General features: G+C 42.4%; 1 protein-coding gene across 1 annotated transcript in view; it reads right to left on the reverse strand.

Moving 5' to 3' along the window:
* Nucleotides 1-276: 276 nt before the first annotated feature.
* The window catches only part of UBAC2 (UBA domain containing 2), a 116,175-nt gene continuing 96,448 nt past the window's right edge, over nt 277-20,003 (reverse strand). Inside the window, exons 8-9 of the mRNA XM_084844703.1 lie at nt 4,240-4,362; nt 277-2,103 (exon numbers count right to left, since the gene is read on the reverse strand). Of these exons, the coding sequence (XP_084700829.1) occupies nt 1,996-2,103; nt 4,240-4,362 (231 nt within the window). The 3' untranslated portion in view covers nt 277-1,995. The remainder of the gene's footprint in view (nt 2,104-4,239; nt 4,363-20,003) is intronic.

Consider the following 20,003-nt stretch of genomic DNA (forward strand, 5'->3'; position numbering starts at 1 on the left):
GCAAGCTGAACAAAACTCTCCCTCATCCCTACTTAAAAGCTGTTTTTATGTCTTACCCGCTCTAGCAAACGTTATGCACACTATAAATCTTTCTCAGTGAAAGCACGCCCTAAAATGCGATCCTGAAATTAGATATGGCATACCCACAGGAGACTGCATGCAGTAGACACTGAATCTGAAAGATCACCAAGATAAAATCTGAACAATGTACAGCGTCTATAAACCACAGTATTTGAAAAAAGAAGAAGAGATAACGTGATGCACAGTACAAAGGTTATGTGAAAAGTAGATATATAGATGTGCTTTACTGTTTACTGTTTTCCTTCAGTGGGAACAATTTTCATATTCTTATTTTAATTTTAAATGTGTCTGGGATAAAGAAGGCTTTGTGCACAAGAAAGAATGCTATCTAATCAGATGGACACAGAAATGGTTAAAACACTATCCTGGAAAGGTAATAAATCAGTGGCTCAATTTCAGGCTGGAAAAAGTAGGCTTCCAATCCAGCGTCCAAGACTGATATGTTCTATATATTTTATATGCATTTTTTCATATATACAGTTGACAATAAAAACCTGAATCACTCATGGATCAGTGCCATGGAGAGAGTGTTAGTGGACATATGTAGCATAGATAGGACATGACTTGAGTCAAAGGTCACTGCAACTCATATAAAATTTGGTCTGAATGTCAATGCTCAGCCATGGGAAACAAATACTCCTGAGTATGGGCAGAATTCCTTTCAATAGGCTTCACTAGGGATGTTTGTCATTATGAAATCTGGCCCTTTGGGGGCTTGCTGTACTTCTGTGGTGCACCCAACTTGGTTTGCATCTGTGAGCCGAGCTACATGTTTTCCCTGAATTCCAGGTACTTTTTATTCTTTAATTTGCAGAAATAGACATTTGCACAAGTTGCATCTGCAATTTGCATAATTTGCACAAATTTCGGCAATGGCTCATGGTTTTTGTACATATCGTACCAGCAATTTGCGCAAATGTCTATTTCCACAAATTTAAAAAATACGGAAAATCCATCAATGGACCCAACTCACTGCGGACTGAGTCAGGCCAGCTGGCAGAACATGGAATGATGAAAGTTTGTCGAGCTCCACCCCGCAACCAGATTCCTCTGACATCCCTAGTCCCCACAAGTGGTTCTCCATCTATCTGGGATTAGGATGCATACCTTCCAGCTAGAATGCATATGCTGCAGATGGGCTTTAGCCTCAGTACTGCTTGTTGGTTTGTTTAAGAAACAGATTAAGGAGAGATCCTTCTAGATCAGTAGCCTTCACTCTTTCAGATGTTTCACCCTATATCGCTACATGGAACCTACTTTCCTTTTAAAGAACTACTACAAATCTATCCACCTCTCTTTTCAGCATTTCTACTTATCTACTTTCAGGCCCCCCCATCCTTCTATTTTCCCTTTTTCATAAATATTAACAGAATTTTCTGAATACAACATTGCAGTCCTCTCTCCCTTTATTGAAATCACACCGCCAAGGAATTCTGCATATTACTTAAAGCTTTGACATAAGAGGTGGATGAGATACAGTATTCAAAAATATTTAAGATTAGAAGAAAGAACGTGATACTAGAGGAAAAGCCCTGTACTCTTGGCAAAAGGAGCAGTTTTACAAGCTTTCCTGTTTCCACCTGTTTCCATGTTATCAGGAACGGCAATCCATTTTATGCTGATTTTTTTCTTTAAACCCACATACACCCAATTGTCCAAAATAAATATTGAAGCCATAGCATATTTTTTGCAACTGAAAGTACTTTTCAAGTATAACCTGGCCAGTAAGTATCTCCTTCAAGGGACAAACATTTCCAGTGCCATCCATCATTTCTGCTCTGATATGTCAACATGTGAAGACAGTTTCCTCTTCTTGATTTAGAGATTCAGGAGTCTACCCAGAAAGTGGTTAAGGTCCTCCTTTGGGCAGCACACCAAAATGTGTTAATTCAAGTTCTTCATTGCAGGTACTCATCAGTGCTGGAGCAGGAAGTTAGTGGCTACATTAAGGTCATTATCTGAAGCCCGCAGAGCTTCCAAAGCATCTACCCGGGAAAATCCCATCTCCATGAGCCGTGCAACCTAGCAGAGAAATAAGGGGGAAAGAAAAAAGGTCCTTAATCTGGAATTCAACCAAGCAGCCAATATAACAGCATGTTTTAAAGTAGTATTTGCAAACAGGTAAATATACTACGACTCTGGTAAAATTGGTGTCCTTGTTGTAACATAGTTATATGAAGGCCAGTTCAACCATTTAAATGCCTGAGGTGGTACAGGCCCCTCATCGGACTGCACTGCCTCCATATCATGTGGGGAATTGCTTTGCAGAAAGCACCACAGCAGGAACATTGCTTCCTTTGTCAGAACTTCAACCTTGTATTTGCAGCATCCAGGTGCTATATGAACTGCAGTAACGTTCCTTTTTGCACCTCTTGAGTAATATGAGAAGCCCTGCATCATGTGAAAATTCTCACACTGTAGCTCCTCTCCATGCCCATGTTTCAGTTTCTGGGGGGTTGGTGTGAGCAAGGGGAAGAACTACAGGCTGGGCTTTTCTACTGCAGTCTGGGTTGTCTCAATGTTTCCTGGTGGCATGGAAACGAGTGACATTGCAGCGGTTTTCACACCACCAGGTTAGTGTAAGAACCCAGCCTTAGTTTTCAAGTCTTTTCTCTGGTGTGGTAAGTTTTGAAAAAGTGAGATTTTCACTTTAAACAAACAATTCCCCAGGTGAAAACTGAAGTGCTGTAGTCTCTATGAGAGAAATGTGTCACTTCAAACAGGGAACATCTGAATTTGTTTTCAGAGCACAACTGTAAGAAAATATTGAAATGTGAGGAAGACAACCTTTAAAATAAGATTCCCCACAGCTTAGTAGAGTTGCAAGTGGCCAAGTTCCCAGTTGTAGGCAAATTTCCTTATATCCAGTTGCCTACTGTAAATATCAAAATGACTGAACACTTTGTTTTTGAAAAGGAATAGAAAACCAACTGTCTCTGAATGTCTCTGTATAACGGCCTTTATGTGCAGAAAGAAGTATAGGATACAGGAAAACAGATTATGGTCTGCTATTGGGTTAATTGAAAAAGTCGCTTTGGTGGGAAGGGGAGAGAGAAAGAGAGTTTGTGTATATGTACTCCACTCTGAATTATCCCTCTGTAAGGGGCTTTTCTCTTTAAAAAAATATGCATTAAGAGTTAGTTACACGTCTTTGCGAGGAACATTTTGTTTGGTCCTTAGCTAAACCTCTTCTGAAAGCCGTCTTTAATACACAAAGTTCCACCTCCAACGCTCATAAAGAAGGAAGATTTATCATTTGTTATTAAACTAGATAACATTTCCTCTCTCTCATTCTGTGTGAGTATTGAATTATTCAATGAACACTGAAGGTATTGGTAAGAACTGGATGATTCTATTATTTTGCAACAGTTTAAAACAGAAAATAAATTTCTAAATGAATCACCATTTCCAGAATGACAGCATGTGTGCTTTTAAAGAACAGAGAATGATCAGTATTTGTCACTGTCCTGATTTTAATTTCCCTCCCTCTATTATAGTAATGAATCATAGGCACAGGTGAAACAGGGAAGCCCCCTATATCAGCTCACCTGGGACCAACTGCCGTTTGGCTCCTTCCCTCCCAGAATGCTCTGCTTCAATGATCCCAGCTATGTCAGAGGAAGAATCAAAACAGTAAGGCCCCTTCCAATGACTCAGCTATGGACAAGTGGCAGTTGGCTCCCTCCCCTTCCAGAACTATCTCCTTCAGTTCAAATAGATACCTTTATTAGGTAACATTATGAAAGAGTTGGTACCCAAGTTGGCTTATTTTTCTCTTTTTTACCATTAAAAATAGTGGCCACTCTCTTCCTTCCAACTGACTAGTAGGAAAACATTGCTATGATATTAGTAAAAGAAAATGGGTACTTTTTGCTTTCCACTGATAGAACACCAGAGTTCTAGCTCCATTAAACGGACAATTCACATGGATTTTACCACAATATTAATACAGCACTGTCATGGTAATTTTAAAATCCTCAGCATTTGTCACCTGAGGCGATTGCCTGACTCTATTTAGTGTTAGATCAGCCCTGCCAGGCATAGAGCATATGAACTTTTGGATATGCCCTAAACCAAGAAGAATTACAATAATAAACCACATACTCTTGTTTTCTCCCCCTCCCTTAACCAAGGCAATCATAACATGTTCATGCCTACCTGATCTTCAGAAACTTCAGCTGGACGCAGTATCTCATTTTCAGCCTGGTGATTATCCTGATAGTTTGCATTACGTCGATGACGTAAAGGAGGAAAGAGACGATTCCAGTTAATCATTCCAGCCTATAAACAAATATCTCAAGATTATTATGATTTCAACACAAAATCAGTTAGATAAAATGAATCTCTACCAAGCAAAATCAAGTTTAAAACAAACCATAAAACTTGAAAGAAATATATAAAATATAACCCAATAGAGAAATTTTGCAAGACTCAGCCTCAGAACAAACTTTGTATTCTGCAAACATAGCTTCACATTCCTAACTGCCACTGGAAATCCACACTTCCCAATCCCAGATTAACTCAAGTTTGTCCCACATTTTAATAATCCTTTCCAGATTTGGTTTGGCCTGTTCAATACTTGAGGGCTGGCCTGTAGAATTAGGTAAACATTTATTTCTCTAGTATAAACTACTAGATGCGAAATGTCCTATTTTCTGAATTAATAAAGATTTAGTGGTATCTGTATATGCTAAATTTAAAATCTCTTCAGATATAGAGGTATCCTTGCAATTTTGGAGCAAACTTCATATTCACCATTTCAAGGCAGAGATGAACAAATGTCCTGCTTTTAGAATCTTCTAGTAATTGGGGTGTCCTGGACTTTTTATTTATTTATAGCATTTATTTTATGTATTTATTTTGCTAGAACACTTATACACAGCTCCACTTTTAAATAGTTCTGGAGCAGTGAATAATAAAGATAAAATGATAAAAAGATAAAAGAAATAAAACATCATATTAAAAATTATTATTTTAAAAACAGAGTACTGATAAAATAACATGGCTAGTCAATCAAAGAAGGCTTTCTGGAATAAAGATGCTTTCAGGAGGTACTGGAAACAACACAGTGTTGGTGCCTGCCTGACCTCCAGAGGCAGGAAAGGGGGCCACCACACTGAAGGCTCTTGTGTATCACAAATTGTGTATTTGTGTATCTTGTGTAAATTTGATGTGTGTATCAAATTTAGTTTTCTAGGTAGTGTGGATGTATTACAATTTTGGTGCATCTGAACCATCAAGCTCAATGGTCAGCCTCGCTCTCTCCCCCACCCCTTCTGCATACTACGGGTATCCAATAGGGGCCAGCTCTGGTCTGCATGTACACAGCCCTACCAGCCCAAGTCTGCACATGGCCCCTACTGCGCGCAATTGTGATATCATGATTCCGGGGGCAAGCAGCAACTCAAGCGAAAATGCGTGTTTCCGGATGGGGTGCACACTACCCCTCCCGGAAATGCACATTTTTTCATGCCTCAGGGCTTGCCCCTGGAAGCATGACATTGTGGACACTCGCAGAATGGGGCTGGCAGGGCTAGCCACACGCGCATGACCCCTATTGGATACTACCCCATATGTACATTATGCAAAACTAATTTCTCTAGCTAACTGCATTATTTAAGAAACTAATTTGGGGTTATTAATTTATCACACCAAATACCACAGTTATTTGTATGTTCAGTACTCAGTATCCCCTCACACACCTACAATTTGAAGATGTGGACATTTACATTCTTTCTAGTCATATGCAAAATACAATATGGCCTTGCCTGCTGGAGCAAGGAAAATGTATCTGGGATATAGACTGGCGTAGTCAGGGTATAGAGGCAGACACAGGGTATACGTACCAGAATACAGTTTGGCACAGACAGGCCTGAACAGCAGTATAAGAGTCTTGTCCCAGGCTGAATACACTGTACTTCCTAATGTAAAATAAATCCACTAGTAACCTGAAGTCATGGCATTCAAAAAACAACAACACCATTGTTCTGAGTGCACTGGTTTACAACCCTACTTCTACAACTACAACATATTCACTGTCAAGATGGGATAGGAACTAGCCTTCACATAGGCTGTCACCTAGGGCTAGCTCTAGGTGTGAGGGAGCCCCTGGCAAGTGGGTCTCTTCCAACATCAGTGCCCCCCCCCCACCCTGTTGGCTTACTAGTTCTGGGCAGCAGTAACAGTGCTGCAATCTGCAATGGGCACCTGTGAGCTGCCTGTTATCGTAATTACCACAATGTCCTGACACAGTGTTTCTCAGGAGCATTGTGGGCAGCCACCCACTGCTGTGGGGTGAAGTCAGAGCCTGAGAAAGGTGTGAGCACCAGTTAGGCCTGCTAGATTTCCAAAATACCAGTTGTCGTAGAAGTCACTGCCCTCACATCAAAACATGTGGCATGAAATGCACCAAAGATTAATGTAATAGTGGGCACAAGTTTGAAAACCTCTATCCTGAAGCATATTCTATGATCACACCTCTATTCTCTGACAATTATTTATTTAATTCTTAATATTTCTATACTGCCCTTTTAGCCAAAAGGCCACCAAGGCAGTATACAACAAATCTAAAATAAAACAGTAAAACCATAATGACAAAACACTAATAAAACTATTAAAAACATTAAAACAAGTGACAAGTTGTGGTTTACCATCATTAGGAGGCCCTTGAAAAACATTTGATTATTTTTAAGAACTTCATTTTAATTATTCCCCATGGTGTGTGTGTGTCTCTTTCAGAGGCAGACTGGATTTTTCCCCTTCCTTTTAGATTTTTGAAAAGATTCCACACATTTCCTGTTTCTATAGGAATTTGGTTTCCTTCCTGCTGAGCCTATAAGTCCTGTTTATCATCAGAGTCCCCACTTAAAAGGAATCTATTTTTGTCTGCTTAGATTGTTTTTTCCCCTTTCAGGTGGCGATTTTTCTACCCTATGCTACTCCTAACTAAGGGCTTGTTAGGAACATATTTTAAAAAATTATTTTTGAGCATTTTTTTTAAGCAATTGCAAATACAGAAGCCATCAACTTTAAAATAGTTGGCCTGATCTTAAGACTTCCTTAGGATTATGTAAGAGCTTATGATTACATCTAACTGTAACACATGCCACAAGGGGAGAAAACATGGCATCATGCCAGCATCACCAAGATATTAAGTTGGCACTGCAAACGGATATGACAGAGAAAAGTTGCAGGACTCATACAGTGAAAATGGAAATAATAATGGCTGTTTTAACACATAGAGTTGTGCTGAGGATTTGTGATAAATATTACCGAAGGAGCACTAAAATAATTGGGAATACTTACAATAATGATGTATTAGCTCCAGGCAGCTGTAGGGTGCTATACCATGTGACATACATCACACACTGTAGCGGCAGCACAACTTCTCCTCACATCATTTGGGAAGCCTAGACTTATACCAGCTCTCTCTCATACCAGCTCTCATTTCCATTCACGGAATGGAACTTGGGAGTGAGCAGTGTAGAAACCTCTGTTCTCTTAAGTTCTAATAGCACCTTTCTCTTTATTTTCTCTTTTCTCTGCTGCTGGGGAGCAGATGGTTTATTTAGAACTTTAATATCCTGCCTCATTTCAAAAACTCCTGTGGCTTTCAGAGATGAGTAAAATTACAAGTCATTAGTAAAGATGAGCAAAATCAGTTCTTACCCCTATCTGCAGATGGGCATAACAACGAAAGAAGATTGCCCCTCTCATTTAGTAGAGATTATTCTAAGGCTGCAGTCCTATACATACTTACTTGAGAGTAAGCCCCACTGAACATAGTGGAACTTGCTTCTGAGTAAAATGCATAGGATTGTATTGTATTGTATTGTAAAGTAACTAATCCTGTTCTTTTCTCTGTTACTGTTTTTTTTTTAAATAGGAAAGATATTTGTACATCTTAGCACTGTTATAATGCTACAAAAATTAACAAAAGGAAGCTGAATTCACTAGCTATCATGTTATTTAGACCAGCCTCCCCCTACCTCGGTCTCTCCAGAGGTTCTGGACTATAACTCCCATCATCCCTGACCATTGCCCATGCTGGCTAAGACTGATGGGAGTTGTACTCCAAAAACATCAAGAAGGCCTCAGGTTGGGAAAGGCTTGTTTAAACTGTCATGCCTATAAAACAAGCCAATTACATTTCCAGTAGGATTACTTTTAGATTTATTTAGTGGGGCTGAATAACAGTGCTGCTCCTGGATGGATATCAACAAACAAAATGTGTTTTTCCTAGGAATAATTGTATCATACTATTTACACACACTGTTATGAATACTACTGCTACTTTCCCTTAAATTATCAATCCTTTTTGTAAGTAGGGTTTAACACCACATTTGGGTGGCATTTTATAACCTATCATAAAAATTAAAGCTGAAGAGGACTGAATGAGTGACATATGCTATCTGAAAGCAATTTTGAGTGTGTGGGTAAAGCCAGTTCAGGTTTTAGGCAGTTGGTGATTATTTCCTCTACCAGAGCTTCCCTCAGTCAACAGCAAATGGGTAAGAGCCTCAGTTCCTCCCTTTTTCTGGATACTGTTGTTTAATGCCAGACTGGTAACACATGTCAGCTGTCACTCAGGACTTCATACAGGATGTGGGAACTGATCTGGTGTTGATCATAGGGACTCTGGCCCAATTATGCAATCTGGTTACTCCCACCAAAGGAAGCTAGGCAGGTGGCTACATAAGAGACAGCCTTCTCAGTTGTGGCATTCCACTTATGAAATGACCAGTCCAAAGAGGCTCGCTTGACGCCTACACTTTTATCTTTTTTTTTGCCAGGCAAGGACCTTTCTTTTTCCCCAGGCATTTTAGAGACGTAGTTCTAGATTTTTATGGTAGTTATTTCTTGCTGCTGTTTGTTGTTTGTACTGGATTTTATTCTTTTAACTGTTTGTAATTCATCCAGAGAATGTTATTGGGCAGATTAAAAAAAAAATAAGTAAAACATATTATATATTGTACATAATTGGGGGGGTCACTGCAATTATCTAACATTTTGAAAGGCAAAACGACTTCTAGAACAAAACTCAATTTACACATTCCTTAAAATTGAGAGAAAACTGGCCAGTTGAGATTCTTTGGACAAACAATTCCATAATGGAGTGCCACAGCTGAGAAAGCCTAGATCTCATAGCCACGGCTGTACTTCAGACTACAGGACTCCTTGCAACACGGCTTCCTCAATCTTAAATTGCAGAAGAAGAGGAGACAGAACCTAGTCTCATATAACCACTCTTTGAGGTTTATTTGTACAACAGTCTAAAAACAAACAAAGGATTGAGTTCTAAACCAGAAGTTTAAATTTTGCCTCTGCCATGAACTGTCAAGGTAGCCTTTGGCAAGCTACTATCTTTGCCTCAGCACCTTATCTACAATGTAAGGATACTAGTGCTACCTAGGTCAGCTGCTGTAAGGTTTCCTGAGCTAGTGCATGTGAAGTACTATCAAGAGTTTTAAAAACACGTTGTATAAATGCAAAGATTCTTCTTATTAACATGTCAAATGTTCATGTGAAGCACCCTTCAAACTGTGAACTTTACCACAGTATGTTCAGTTAATGGAAAGGAAATAAGTGGTGCGGTGTTTGAGAAGGTCCTAGATTTTATCATTGACACGTTCAGCTATGGCACCTCAGATAACAGAGCTCAGCTTGAGGAGCTGCTGCTAGTCAGGCATTAAGAAAAAAAAAATTCAAACATTGTCCACACCAACCCCCATCCCTGTCCTCCCCATCTAGGGCAGCAACTGCATGGAAAGCATTAAAGGAAAGGGGTCTTTGGAAGAGGTCATGAAGTAGCTGGGATGGAAGAGGCCAACACAAACAGCAACTACGCTAAAACATAAGGACAAACCTGTGGTCATTAATTAATTTCTGTCATTTTTTTTACACATACAAACATTTTTAAAGAAAATACAATTTTAAAAAAATGGAGAGAGGCATTATCAAATGATTGCTCTAAGCAAAATAATTTGTTTAGATAAAGTATGTATCAGAATGCAAATGATTAAGATGTTATAAAATCAGTCCCTACTAAAGTGTGTGATTGCTTTCTGAATGAGTCAATAGATATCCATGAGCCTTATGTCTGTAGAGAAAACAACTCAAATCTTACCTTTAGAATAAAATGTAAAAAATGCTTTGCCATGTTTATCACAACACAGAAAGACAGGTTGCTTACCTGTAACTGTAGTTCTTTGAGCGGCCATCTGTGCATTCACCCCTATGGGCCCTACGCCCACCTGGAGCCCTGTTTGGGGAAACCTCTTGTAGCTGACGGATTTTGGCAAGAACCCTCCTTTACCATCCCAGCATGCATGTTCCCACTTATTCTCTCAGTTCCTTGAGACTGACATTGTAGCCTTAGAACCAAGAAGGATCTTTGGTATCCAACACTGAAGTCAAGTATGATCCTGAGAAGGGGATGGTGGGTGGGTTGTGTGAATGCACAGACAATCACTTGAAGAACTACAGTTACTGGTAAGCAACCTGTCTTTCTTCTTCTTGGTCTCTGTGCATCACACATATGGGTGAGTAATAAGCTGACTTACCGGAGGTGTCCTACTGCAGAACAGAAGAACGGACTGCACGACTGAACAAGTCAGCTCTGGCCTGAACACCTACCCAATAGTGTCAAAGAAACGGTTGCTACCGCACAAGTAGAGTGAACTCAGACTGGGGCAGACAGTTCGAGACCAGCCACCTCATTCGCTAGCTTGATCATCTTGACAACCTGCGAAGCATTGTGTCAAGACCAGGAGCCCCTTGCGTTTGTTGCCATAACAGAAGAAGAGCCAGGGCAACTGTCTGAATAACTCTGTCCTTGACTTGTAAAATGCCAATGTTCTGAGAACATCCAGAGCACATAGGGTCGAAAACAAAGTTGGTAGGACGACATCCTGGTTGAGATGAAAGCACAAAACCACTTTAAGGAGAAAGGCAGGATTGGGTCAGAGGACCACCTTGACCCTGGATAGGTGAGACAGGGGGGATCCACATTAGGGTCCACAGCTCACCAGAGTGCCATGCTGATGTAATGGCAACCAAACATTCCACCTTGCATGATAAAAGGTAAAGATCTACTGTGACCAGTGGTTCAAACTGTCTGCAGGATAGAGTCTGCAGGATTACCGACAGGCTCCAACTTGGTACCGTTCAACAGATTGGGGGCGCTAGGTTCTGGACCGCTCAGAGAAACTGTGTCGCCTTTGGGTGTACAAGGACTGAAAACCCTTCAACTCAAAGGTGAGAGGCAGAAACTGCAGCCAGGTAAACATGCAGAGAAGAAGGTTTTAAACCTCTGTCAAAAAGTGACAGCAGAAACAGTAGAACTTAGTGTAAGGAACACCTAAGAGGATTGAAGCCTTTGGAACATGCAAAGGACAAGAAAGCAGCCCATTTCCTGGCATACAACCATCCTGTAGAGGGTTTACAGGTGGCATCAAGGATCCTCTGGATCAAGGTAGTGACATCTATGTCAGTAACAATCACCAGATCCTCCATGCCATGATAGGGAGCATCAAAAGGTCCAAACTCTGCCCTGCCCTCTGGTAAGAAAGTGCGGCACTGCTGGAAGCTGAACATACTCTCTCCGTGTTAATCGTAGAAGTGGAATGATGCTGGCGAGGCCACCACGGGGTAATTAGGATGCATCATGTGCGGTCCATTCCTATTGTTGCTAGCACCTTGGTAATGAGTGGAAATGAGAAAGATCTAAACAGTGCCCCTGTCCACATAAACACAAAGGCATCCCCCACTGAGTCCAGTTCCAGATCTGCTTGGCTGCAGAACACTAGGCAAACAGTGTTGTCCCTGTGAGCAAAGTGGATGACTTACGGTGTGCCTCAATGCTGGAAGAGATCCGTAAGGATTTCCCTGTCCATCTCCTACTCATGGGAGGTCAGTAAGGACTGGCTGAGCTGGTTGGCAAGCACATTCTCCACACCAGCCAATGGATCGCAACCAGACCGCACCAATGGAAAATCCGAAGAGTGAGGATGATCAGGGGAAGAGATCTCGTTCCTCCATGCTTGTTCAGGTTCATGATGATTGTAGTATTGTCCCATGTTATCTGGACCAGTCTGCTCACCAGGTCCAGCTCGAATGCCCTGAGTGCCTTTTCGACTCCCCTCAACTCAAGCAGGTCGATGTGCTCGATGGCTTCTATGGGCAACTACTGACTGTGCACTGTGATGCCCTGCAGTGAGCTCCCCATCCTGAGAGGGACACATCTGTAGTCATCATATGGGAAGGAGAGAACTGAAGGAATGGCATGCCCAGCACAAGATGCTCTTGTGCCATCCACCAATACAACAAGGCCTTTCCTCTAAGGGGAGATGAAGCCTGGTATGGTGGGTGTCCCTTTTGGTATCGAAGTAGTGGAGGAACCATTTCTGCAATGTTCTCATGTGCAATCAGGCATACTGAACAATCGAGGTTGTTGCAGCCATAAGACGAAGGAGGCGCTGGATCATAAATGCTGTAGCAGTCCTCTGAGCTAGTAACTCCGCTGCCAGAGATACTAAGGAAACAACTTGGTCTGGGGAAGGAATGCTTGGCCAGACTGAGAGTCGAGGAGAGTCCCGATGAACTGGAGCTGCTGTACTGGCTGTAGATGTGACTTCTTGTTGTTGTAGAGGCCCAAGTTGTGTAAGAGGCCGCTACTGCCATGCACTTCGTGAAGACCCCTGGGGTGGTAGCAAGGCTGAAGGGTAATACCCCAAATTGGCAGATGTTGCTCTGAACTGAGGATTGAAGGAAACACCATTAACACTTCTCAATCTTATCAACTTGGAAGTGGAAGTAGACATCCTTGAGGTCGACCGAGGCAAACCAGTCTCCCTTGGACAGTAGTGGAAGGACTGACAACAGGAGTGTAATGTAGGCACTGACTTCCCTGAAATCCAGGATTGGATGGAGCCTGCCATCCCTTTCTGGTACTGTGAAGTATTGGGAGTAAAACTTGTCACTGAGATGACAAGATGAATGGGTTTGATGGCACCCTTCGCCAAGAGGGTCTATACATCTCACTGAAGGACCAGTGACAGAGCTGTTAGCTGGATGCTCCCAATCGGAGGGAAGACATTGGAGGATTTGGGGCAGTTTTTGGACCAGGTCTTGCGCATGGCCCAGTCATTAGGGCTAGAAACACAACAGCAGGTCTCTGCTATTCAGGACCTGGTGTTTGATGCAGTGAATGCGGAACTTTCAAGAACAGTGGCTATCCCTCTCCTTCCTGCTTTACATCATACCATTAAGCAGTTGTGGAAGGCCCCCTCAACTATGTCTTCCATGTCTAAATGGCTTGAGGGGATGTTTAGAGTTCAGCATAAGGATGCTGAGTTTCTATTCACTCTATTCACTCATCCTACCCCGAACTCATTGTTGAGGCAGCACAGAATAAGTCAAGGAGACTTCTCCCCTGTTGATAAGGAGGGCTGTTGTCTTGATTTCCTGGGGAGATGGCTCTCTGCTTCAGCATCCCTCAGCATCAAGGTCTCCAACTACCAGGCGGCTATGTCGGGATATCAGCTCTTCCTCTGGGAGAAGGTTGGGCATCTTGTTGACTACCTACACGAAGATAATAATGACCTTGCCCTGGTGTTTCAGGGAGAGGTCATCTGGCTCTCTCAGCGCCAGATCAACACCTCTCAGCACCAGGTGGACTGCAATGCCAAAGTCCTTGTGGGTGCAATTGCTCTGAGGTGCCATGCCTGGCTGAGGTCTGCAGGCTTATCTCAGGAAGCCTGATCTTGTATTGACGATTTACCGTTTGATGGCCAATATCTTTTCAATTCTAAGACTGACGAGGCCAGGGACTCAGTCCAAAAGGTGCAGACCATAGCACTCCAAATGGAGTTCAGCCAGCTACTTCCTTCCTTCACACCATGCCACTGGTATTGACTATCATCCAGAGGGTCTACAGGACTGAGCAAAGGGGATGGTTCAATTGGGGAGGCATCCCTGATTTCACCCTCTGACAATGACGCAATCAGAACCAGGTTCTGCATTGGGACCAATACAATCATCAGCACAGGAGACTGCAGCATTGGTGGAGGAGCGGGAATTGCAATTAATGCTGGTGAGCACTGTCGGTCCCATACTGACTCTGCTGCCTTTTTAGAGCTTTTCTTCTTCTTCTTAGGCTCAGAAGAAGGGGTAGCAGATGATTTTGAAGCTCTGGCCCTTTTTGTTAGCTTTTTTGCCAAAGGAAGTGTCAATGACCACCCTGGGGTGGGTGAGTCTTGTCTGCTCAGAGACTCAGTTTATCTCAAAGTTTGAGCCAGACTATGGAGGGATTCCAACCCTGACACTTGGACAGGCCACATGAAAGCAGACATGCCCTCAGCGGGGCTAAGGGAAGGCTGAGCCATAGTGTCCTTAGGTTCTTCTATAGCCGCCCGTGCTTTCCCCCAGAGAATGGCTCGTAGCCGATCAGATTGGTTCCTCCAAGCCTGTTTGGTAAAAGCCTGACAATGGGGGCAGGCCTCTACCATGTGCCCTTCTTCCAGGCAGAAAAGGCACAAAGAACGTCTGTCCATTGGGCGTAGGTTACTTCCACAGTAGACACACTTGAGAAAAGGGGCCTGGAGGGTAATATGCCCATTAGACAATCTCAAGATCACAAAAAATAAAACAACAAAACAATAAAAAAAAGTAAAGGCTGAAGAACAGCAGACAGAGATATAGGCAGAATAAAACCTCAGCAGAAAAAAATACTTTCAGATTAACTGAATACCTAGAAGTTCCCTAACGAGGCTACCACAATGGCAGTCAAAAGAGAACTGAGGGAATAAGTAGGAACCTGCTAGGGACAGCTGGGGAGGGGTTCCCGCCCAAACTCCTCAGCTATAGAAGTTTCCTGAATTGAGGCTCTGCGCAGGCGCAGAGCCCATATGTATGGTGCGCAGAGACCATGAAGAAAAAAAGAGACATTTTCTTCTCTTTTATAAATTAAAAAATAAGGACAGGTGTGTGGCCAAGTGCTGGCTACAAGGACAGATTCGTTAGACAATAAAGTAAATACCCTTCTCAAAGAAGTCCACTTGGCACCTACTTTGATATCTATTCAGTGCAAAGACCTTTTAATTCTTTCAATCCTTTTAATCATCTGCATGTTTGTGCTGTTATATTATGGTTTTAAATGGTTTTAAGTCTGTTATATTTTTAGATATTTTTGTGATGCCTATTTTAGTTTTTAATTGTTTGCTACTCTTAATTGTTTGCTTTACTATGTTGTGATTTGATTTTGTGATTTTGGATTTCATTTGGCTCTTTTTGAATGTGTGTCGCCTTGAAACCTATTAGATTTCTAATACATCTAGAAACAAACAAACAAATACAAAATAAAGGCCTAATGTTTATGAAATGACAGAAATCTGATGCAGGAAAAAGAGGTAGCCTTGCTAGAGTTTGCTAGTTTTGTGAAGTGCTATATGAGTACTTTTCCATTGTACCACTCCAGCATGGAAGTGGTCAGCCTCTAAATGAGTAAACACCATTAAAAATGGTTTTAAAGCCTACAACACCCCCCCCCCACCGCCCTTTTTGGATTCATGGGCACATTTGGAAATTTAAAGAACTGTCGTGGACATCACCACAAAATGTCTGCCATGAGGGCCTGGCTATTCACAAAAGTCTAATAAACTTGCCCAAGAAACTAAGTTCAAGGCAGAGGCTGGGCCTGAGCTTAAAATTCTAAATGAATATTTGACCCCACATAGCACAACAAAATACCCATTTCACATAATGCAACCTGGTGAGGCACAAGAAATTTACTAGCCAATCTACCTAAGGCTAGCACATGACATTTTGCTGACCTTCCCCCAACCCCCAACTGTCTCTCTTACCCAGGACTGCCACCCCAATACACAAACCCTTTCTCTTCCAGGATCATCCACCCCAAAACTTTCTCTCTTTCTCCAGATCATCTTTCCTTCTTTTCAGGATCATCCTCTCCAACTATTACTCTCTCTCTCTCCCTCTCTCTCTCTCCCTCTCTCTTTCTTACATCACCACCTCCATGCATCTCTCTCTCACACCCCACAACTCCTTTCTCCTCCTCCCCACCCTCCACCTCCTAGGTTGTTCCACCCTCCAAACTGTGATGTGGGACTTGTGCTGGAGAGACCTTGCAGCATCAAAAAATAGCTTAATACCTAGATATTCCCATGAGCATCCATTGACACTAGGACAACATTTTCTGGCATCAATGGGTGCTCTCAGACATACTTGCAGTAGTATCCAATGACACCAGGAAGCAGTGGGAATTACACTGGCTATTCCCATGTCTCTTTGACAAAAGCCCTCCATCCTCACTACAAATGCAAAATGGCTCAGAGGGAAAACCCTTGAGTTTGCCATTCCAAACCCCACCTCAGCATTATCACTAGTCATGCTCTCTCCAGTTATCTAAACTAAAAATCATTATATGATCCTCTTGATCATTTTAGGTGCCCTTTTCTGTACCTTTTTCAGTTCTATATTCTTTTGAGATGGGGCATGCAGAACTTAGACAATGACCTGGTTCACACAACACACCAGGTTCATCACAGGTTGTTTAACCTATGATGAGCTGCAGCACGTGTGGCAGCTGTTATGACTATGCAACCCCCAATGGGGTTGGGGCATGTCATCTGAACCTGGCCACCGTGGGTTATGCAAGGGTTAAATAACTCTCGTATAACCCACAATTTGTAGTAGGGTTATGAAAGGGTTATTGAATCCTCGAATAACTCACGGTGGCCAGGTTCGGATGACACACTGCAACCCCATTGGGGGTTGCATATTCATAATAGCGCTGCATGTACCCAGCACGCATCGCGGCCCACGGTGATCCCGGCATGTGGTACAAACCGCTGATGTGCTATAGATTAATAGAGTCACAAAGCAGTCTGGTAAAGCTGGGAGTAAGGGAAAAGATTAACATTGTTCCTGTTCCAAACAAAACAGACAGGAAGATGTAATAACTGTAGATAATCAGCTTGGAAACAGATTGCTTATATAATCCTTTTTCATAAAATTTTAAAAAAGCAAAAATTCTGAACCAGCCTTTTCAACCTAACTTAAAACATTTATTTCACTATGGAAGTGTAGACAGACTCAGCCACCTGTGGAAAAAACCAGTCAATCGCCCTTAAGAAAGAAGAGAGCAATTTAAACACCTTGTCAGAGTTTTACAAATATGCCTTCACCTCAAGAGGCCTGTGTGCATCTGCTAGGATTCTCACTTTTCTCATCAATCCTTTCATTTGGATCCTGATTCACAGTGAAAGAATACAATGTCACTCAAAACAGTCACTGGTAAGGTGAATATTGGGCAATGAAGCGAAGTAAAGAAGAAGGGGTCTGGGAAATGTATTTGTAAGGGGAAGCATAGAGATATTTCATCACCCTGAAACCAACATTGCAGAATCCACTGCCCTCACAAAATTTCATACAAACCGCTCCACTCCGGAAGCTTCTCTGAGGTTAATGTAGACTGGGCCTTTGGAGGCACACCCTCAAAGTTTGAGCTAGTCAAGAAGATGTTGGTCCTGTTGACTAATCCCTGCCCCACCCCCTTGTATGTATGTATGTCCTAAGAGAATCAAACAACATGCCACCTAAGTAATACCAAGAGCTGACAGATTACTACTGGAGTGAGAGGATTCCTAGTAAATGCCTGCCTAACATTCTGCAAAGGGAAATCTCTCTAGAAGAAAAACTACACATCGTTAATACTAATTGTACACAGTAAAATGCAAATGAATAAGAGGCATTGTATTGTATAACATAATTATGGTATATGTAATTCACATACCATCTACCTGAACAGATACTGTGGCTGATCATGTTCTTATCTTTACACGTCTTTATTAGCTAGCCATTTCTATTTCTTACATTCACAACTACTCATAGCCTTTCTAGGGCTATGTGTTTGAATGAGGGAAAGGCAAGAAAAGATAAGTTTCTGTAGAAACCACTAACAGCCAGAGTGTTCAGCCTGGGGACCCTCCACCACTTTTCCCAGGCTACAGGCCCATGTGGGGACTGCTTGGTGGAGACCTTCAAAGTTTTAGTTACTGTTCTATTTAGTTCAGTGAGCCTGGGGATGGGAATGCTTCAATTCTAGTTACTGGGTTACTGGAGTTTATAAAAGACTAACAAAGGCCTGCCAAGTTTAGAAGTGGAGTTTACTGTCCTTTCCCCAACCATACCTCCCCAAATCACCATACCCAGTGGAGCCTAGTGGCCAATCTCACTGGTGGGGCAGAGGGTAAGGCAGCAGAGGCGGAGCCAAAGTGCAGCTTGCATTGAAGAGGAAATAGATCAATGTTAGGACTCAGAGATCACATATCAAAGTGTACAAGCCTAGTGCAGTAGCTCATCAATCCTTACAACAACCATGTAAGGCAGCTTCAAAGTAGTAGCTCTGCCAGAATTATATAAATACAGCAAAAACCAAACAAACAAAGAAAATCAGTACAGCTGCCCCACTTTTTAAAAGCAAGAAGGGAAAAAAGTTTCAGCAAGAACAGATTTTTAAGTCAAGCAAGCAAGCTAAGAAGGCCTCCCCTCCCCCCCTCTTTCACACACACACACTGAGGAGCTCTTTAGGCCAGCCAGATGCTTAAAAAAAGTTTAAGGATGCAATCCTATGTATGTTTAGACAGAAATAGGTCCTACAAGTCCTAGCATTCCCCAGGCAGCCATATCCACTAACGGCCTTTAAAAAAGAAGACACATGTCTCAGGTCCTCCTCAGTTGTTTCTTTTCTTTCTTTATGGGTTTTTTTTAGAGGGGCGCTGCCCCCCACCCACACACACACTGATTCCCACCGCCACTGACCATACCTATTCCTGAAGCAGAGAAGGTGGCCTGATTCCACCTCCCACAGCCATATTCTATAAGGCTGTAACGGCTTGCCAAATGCCCATAATTATAATGGACAGGGTATATGTGCAGTAAGGAGGGTTGTATATTGAACCCCGGTATTGCACCACTCTTGGTGGTGTCAAACCACTCACTATGAAGGGGAGGGGGCAGGCTTTGCTCCTGCTACGGTTTTGCCTCAAGTGCATCACTTTAATTTTTCCCATAGGAATGAAAAGTAAGCCATTTAGTACTTAGGGACACCTGTGAGAAGGGAACTAAACTTGTTCCTTACCATGGTGTCCTCTGCCATTAAGAATCAAGCACGTCCAGATCTTTATAATCTTGCTGTAGATTCTGTTTCTTAATTGCTGTTAGCTTTACAGCACAGGTAGGCAACCTTTCCCCCCCTGAAGGCCACAATGGCGACAACTTGGGAGCCACACCCTCACACACATTTATGTGCATATAGACACATGCCGTCATGCACATGTACACAAACTGATGGCCGATCAGCTGGGCAGCAGCGGAAAGTGGGAAGGGCACCCTTGCTGTTCTGCGGGTCACACAGAGAGCAGCCAGAGGTTGCTTACATGTGCTGTAGAGTCTAAAGACTGAACTGCATTCTGCATCAGACCCAGGTCTGGGAGAATCAAAGCTGACAGGGAGGGAATGTTTTGCAGCAGAGATGAGGAATATAGAGGCATAGCTTTGCTCCAAGCTGTTTTCCATTAGCTGGAGTTCCAGCTACATGTTGGCCATGTTGCATCGAAAAGTGACTAAGGGGAGGAGAAAAGCAAGGGGTGGCTGAAACATTAAGCAATGATCTTCTCTGCCATTTCTTTGATGCAACTCACCTCCCTCCTCACCACTTTGCAGTTGTTTGGATGTAACCTAGGCCTGCAATAAAATGTTTAACTCAGCCATAATGTAGGATAGAATATGGGGGGAACACGATGGAATACTGAAAACTGGTTTACAGGGCTGAGGAAAAATACTCCCCCCATGATTATTGTTGTAGATTTTGGCCATTTTTCATCAGGGGCATACTGTTTAAT

The sequence above is a fragment of the Heloderma suspectum genome, chromosome 3, assembly GCF_057233095.1.
Source record: "Heloderma suspectum isolate Gila_16-S chromosome 3, 16-S_ref, whole genome shotgun sequence".
Classification (NCBI taxonomy): Eukaryota; Metazoa; Chordata; class Lepidosauria; order Squamata; family Helodermatidae; genus Heloderma; species Heloderma suspectum.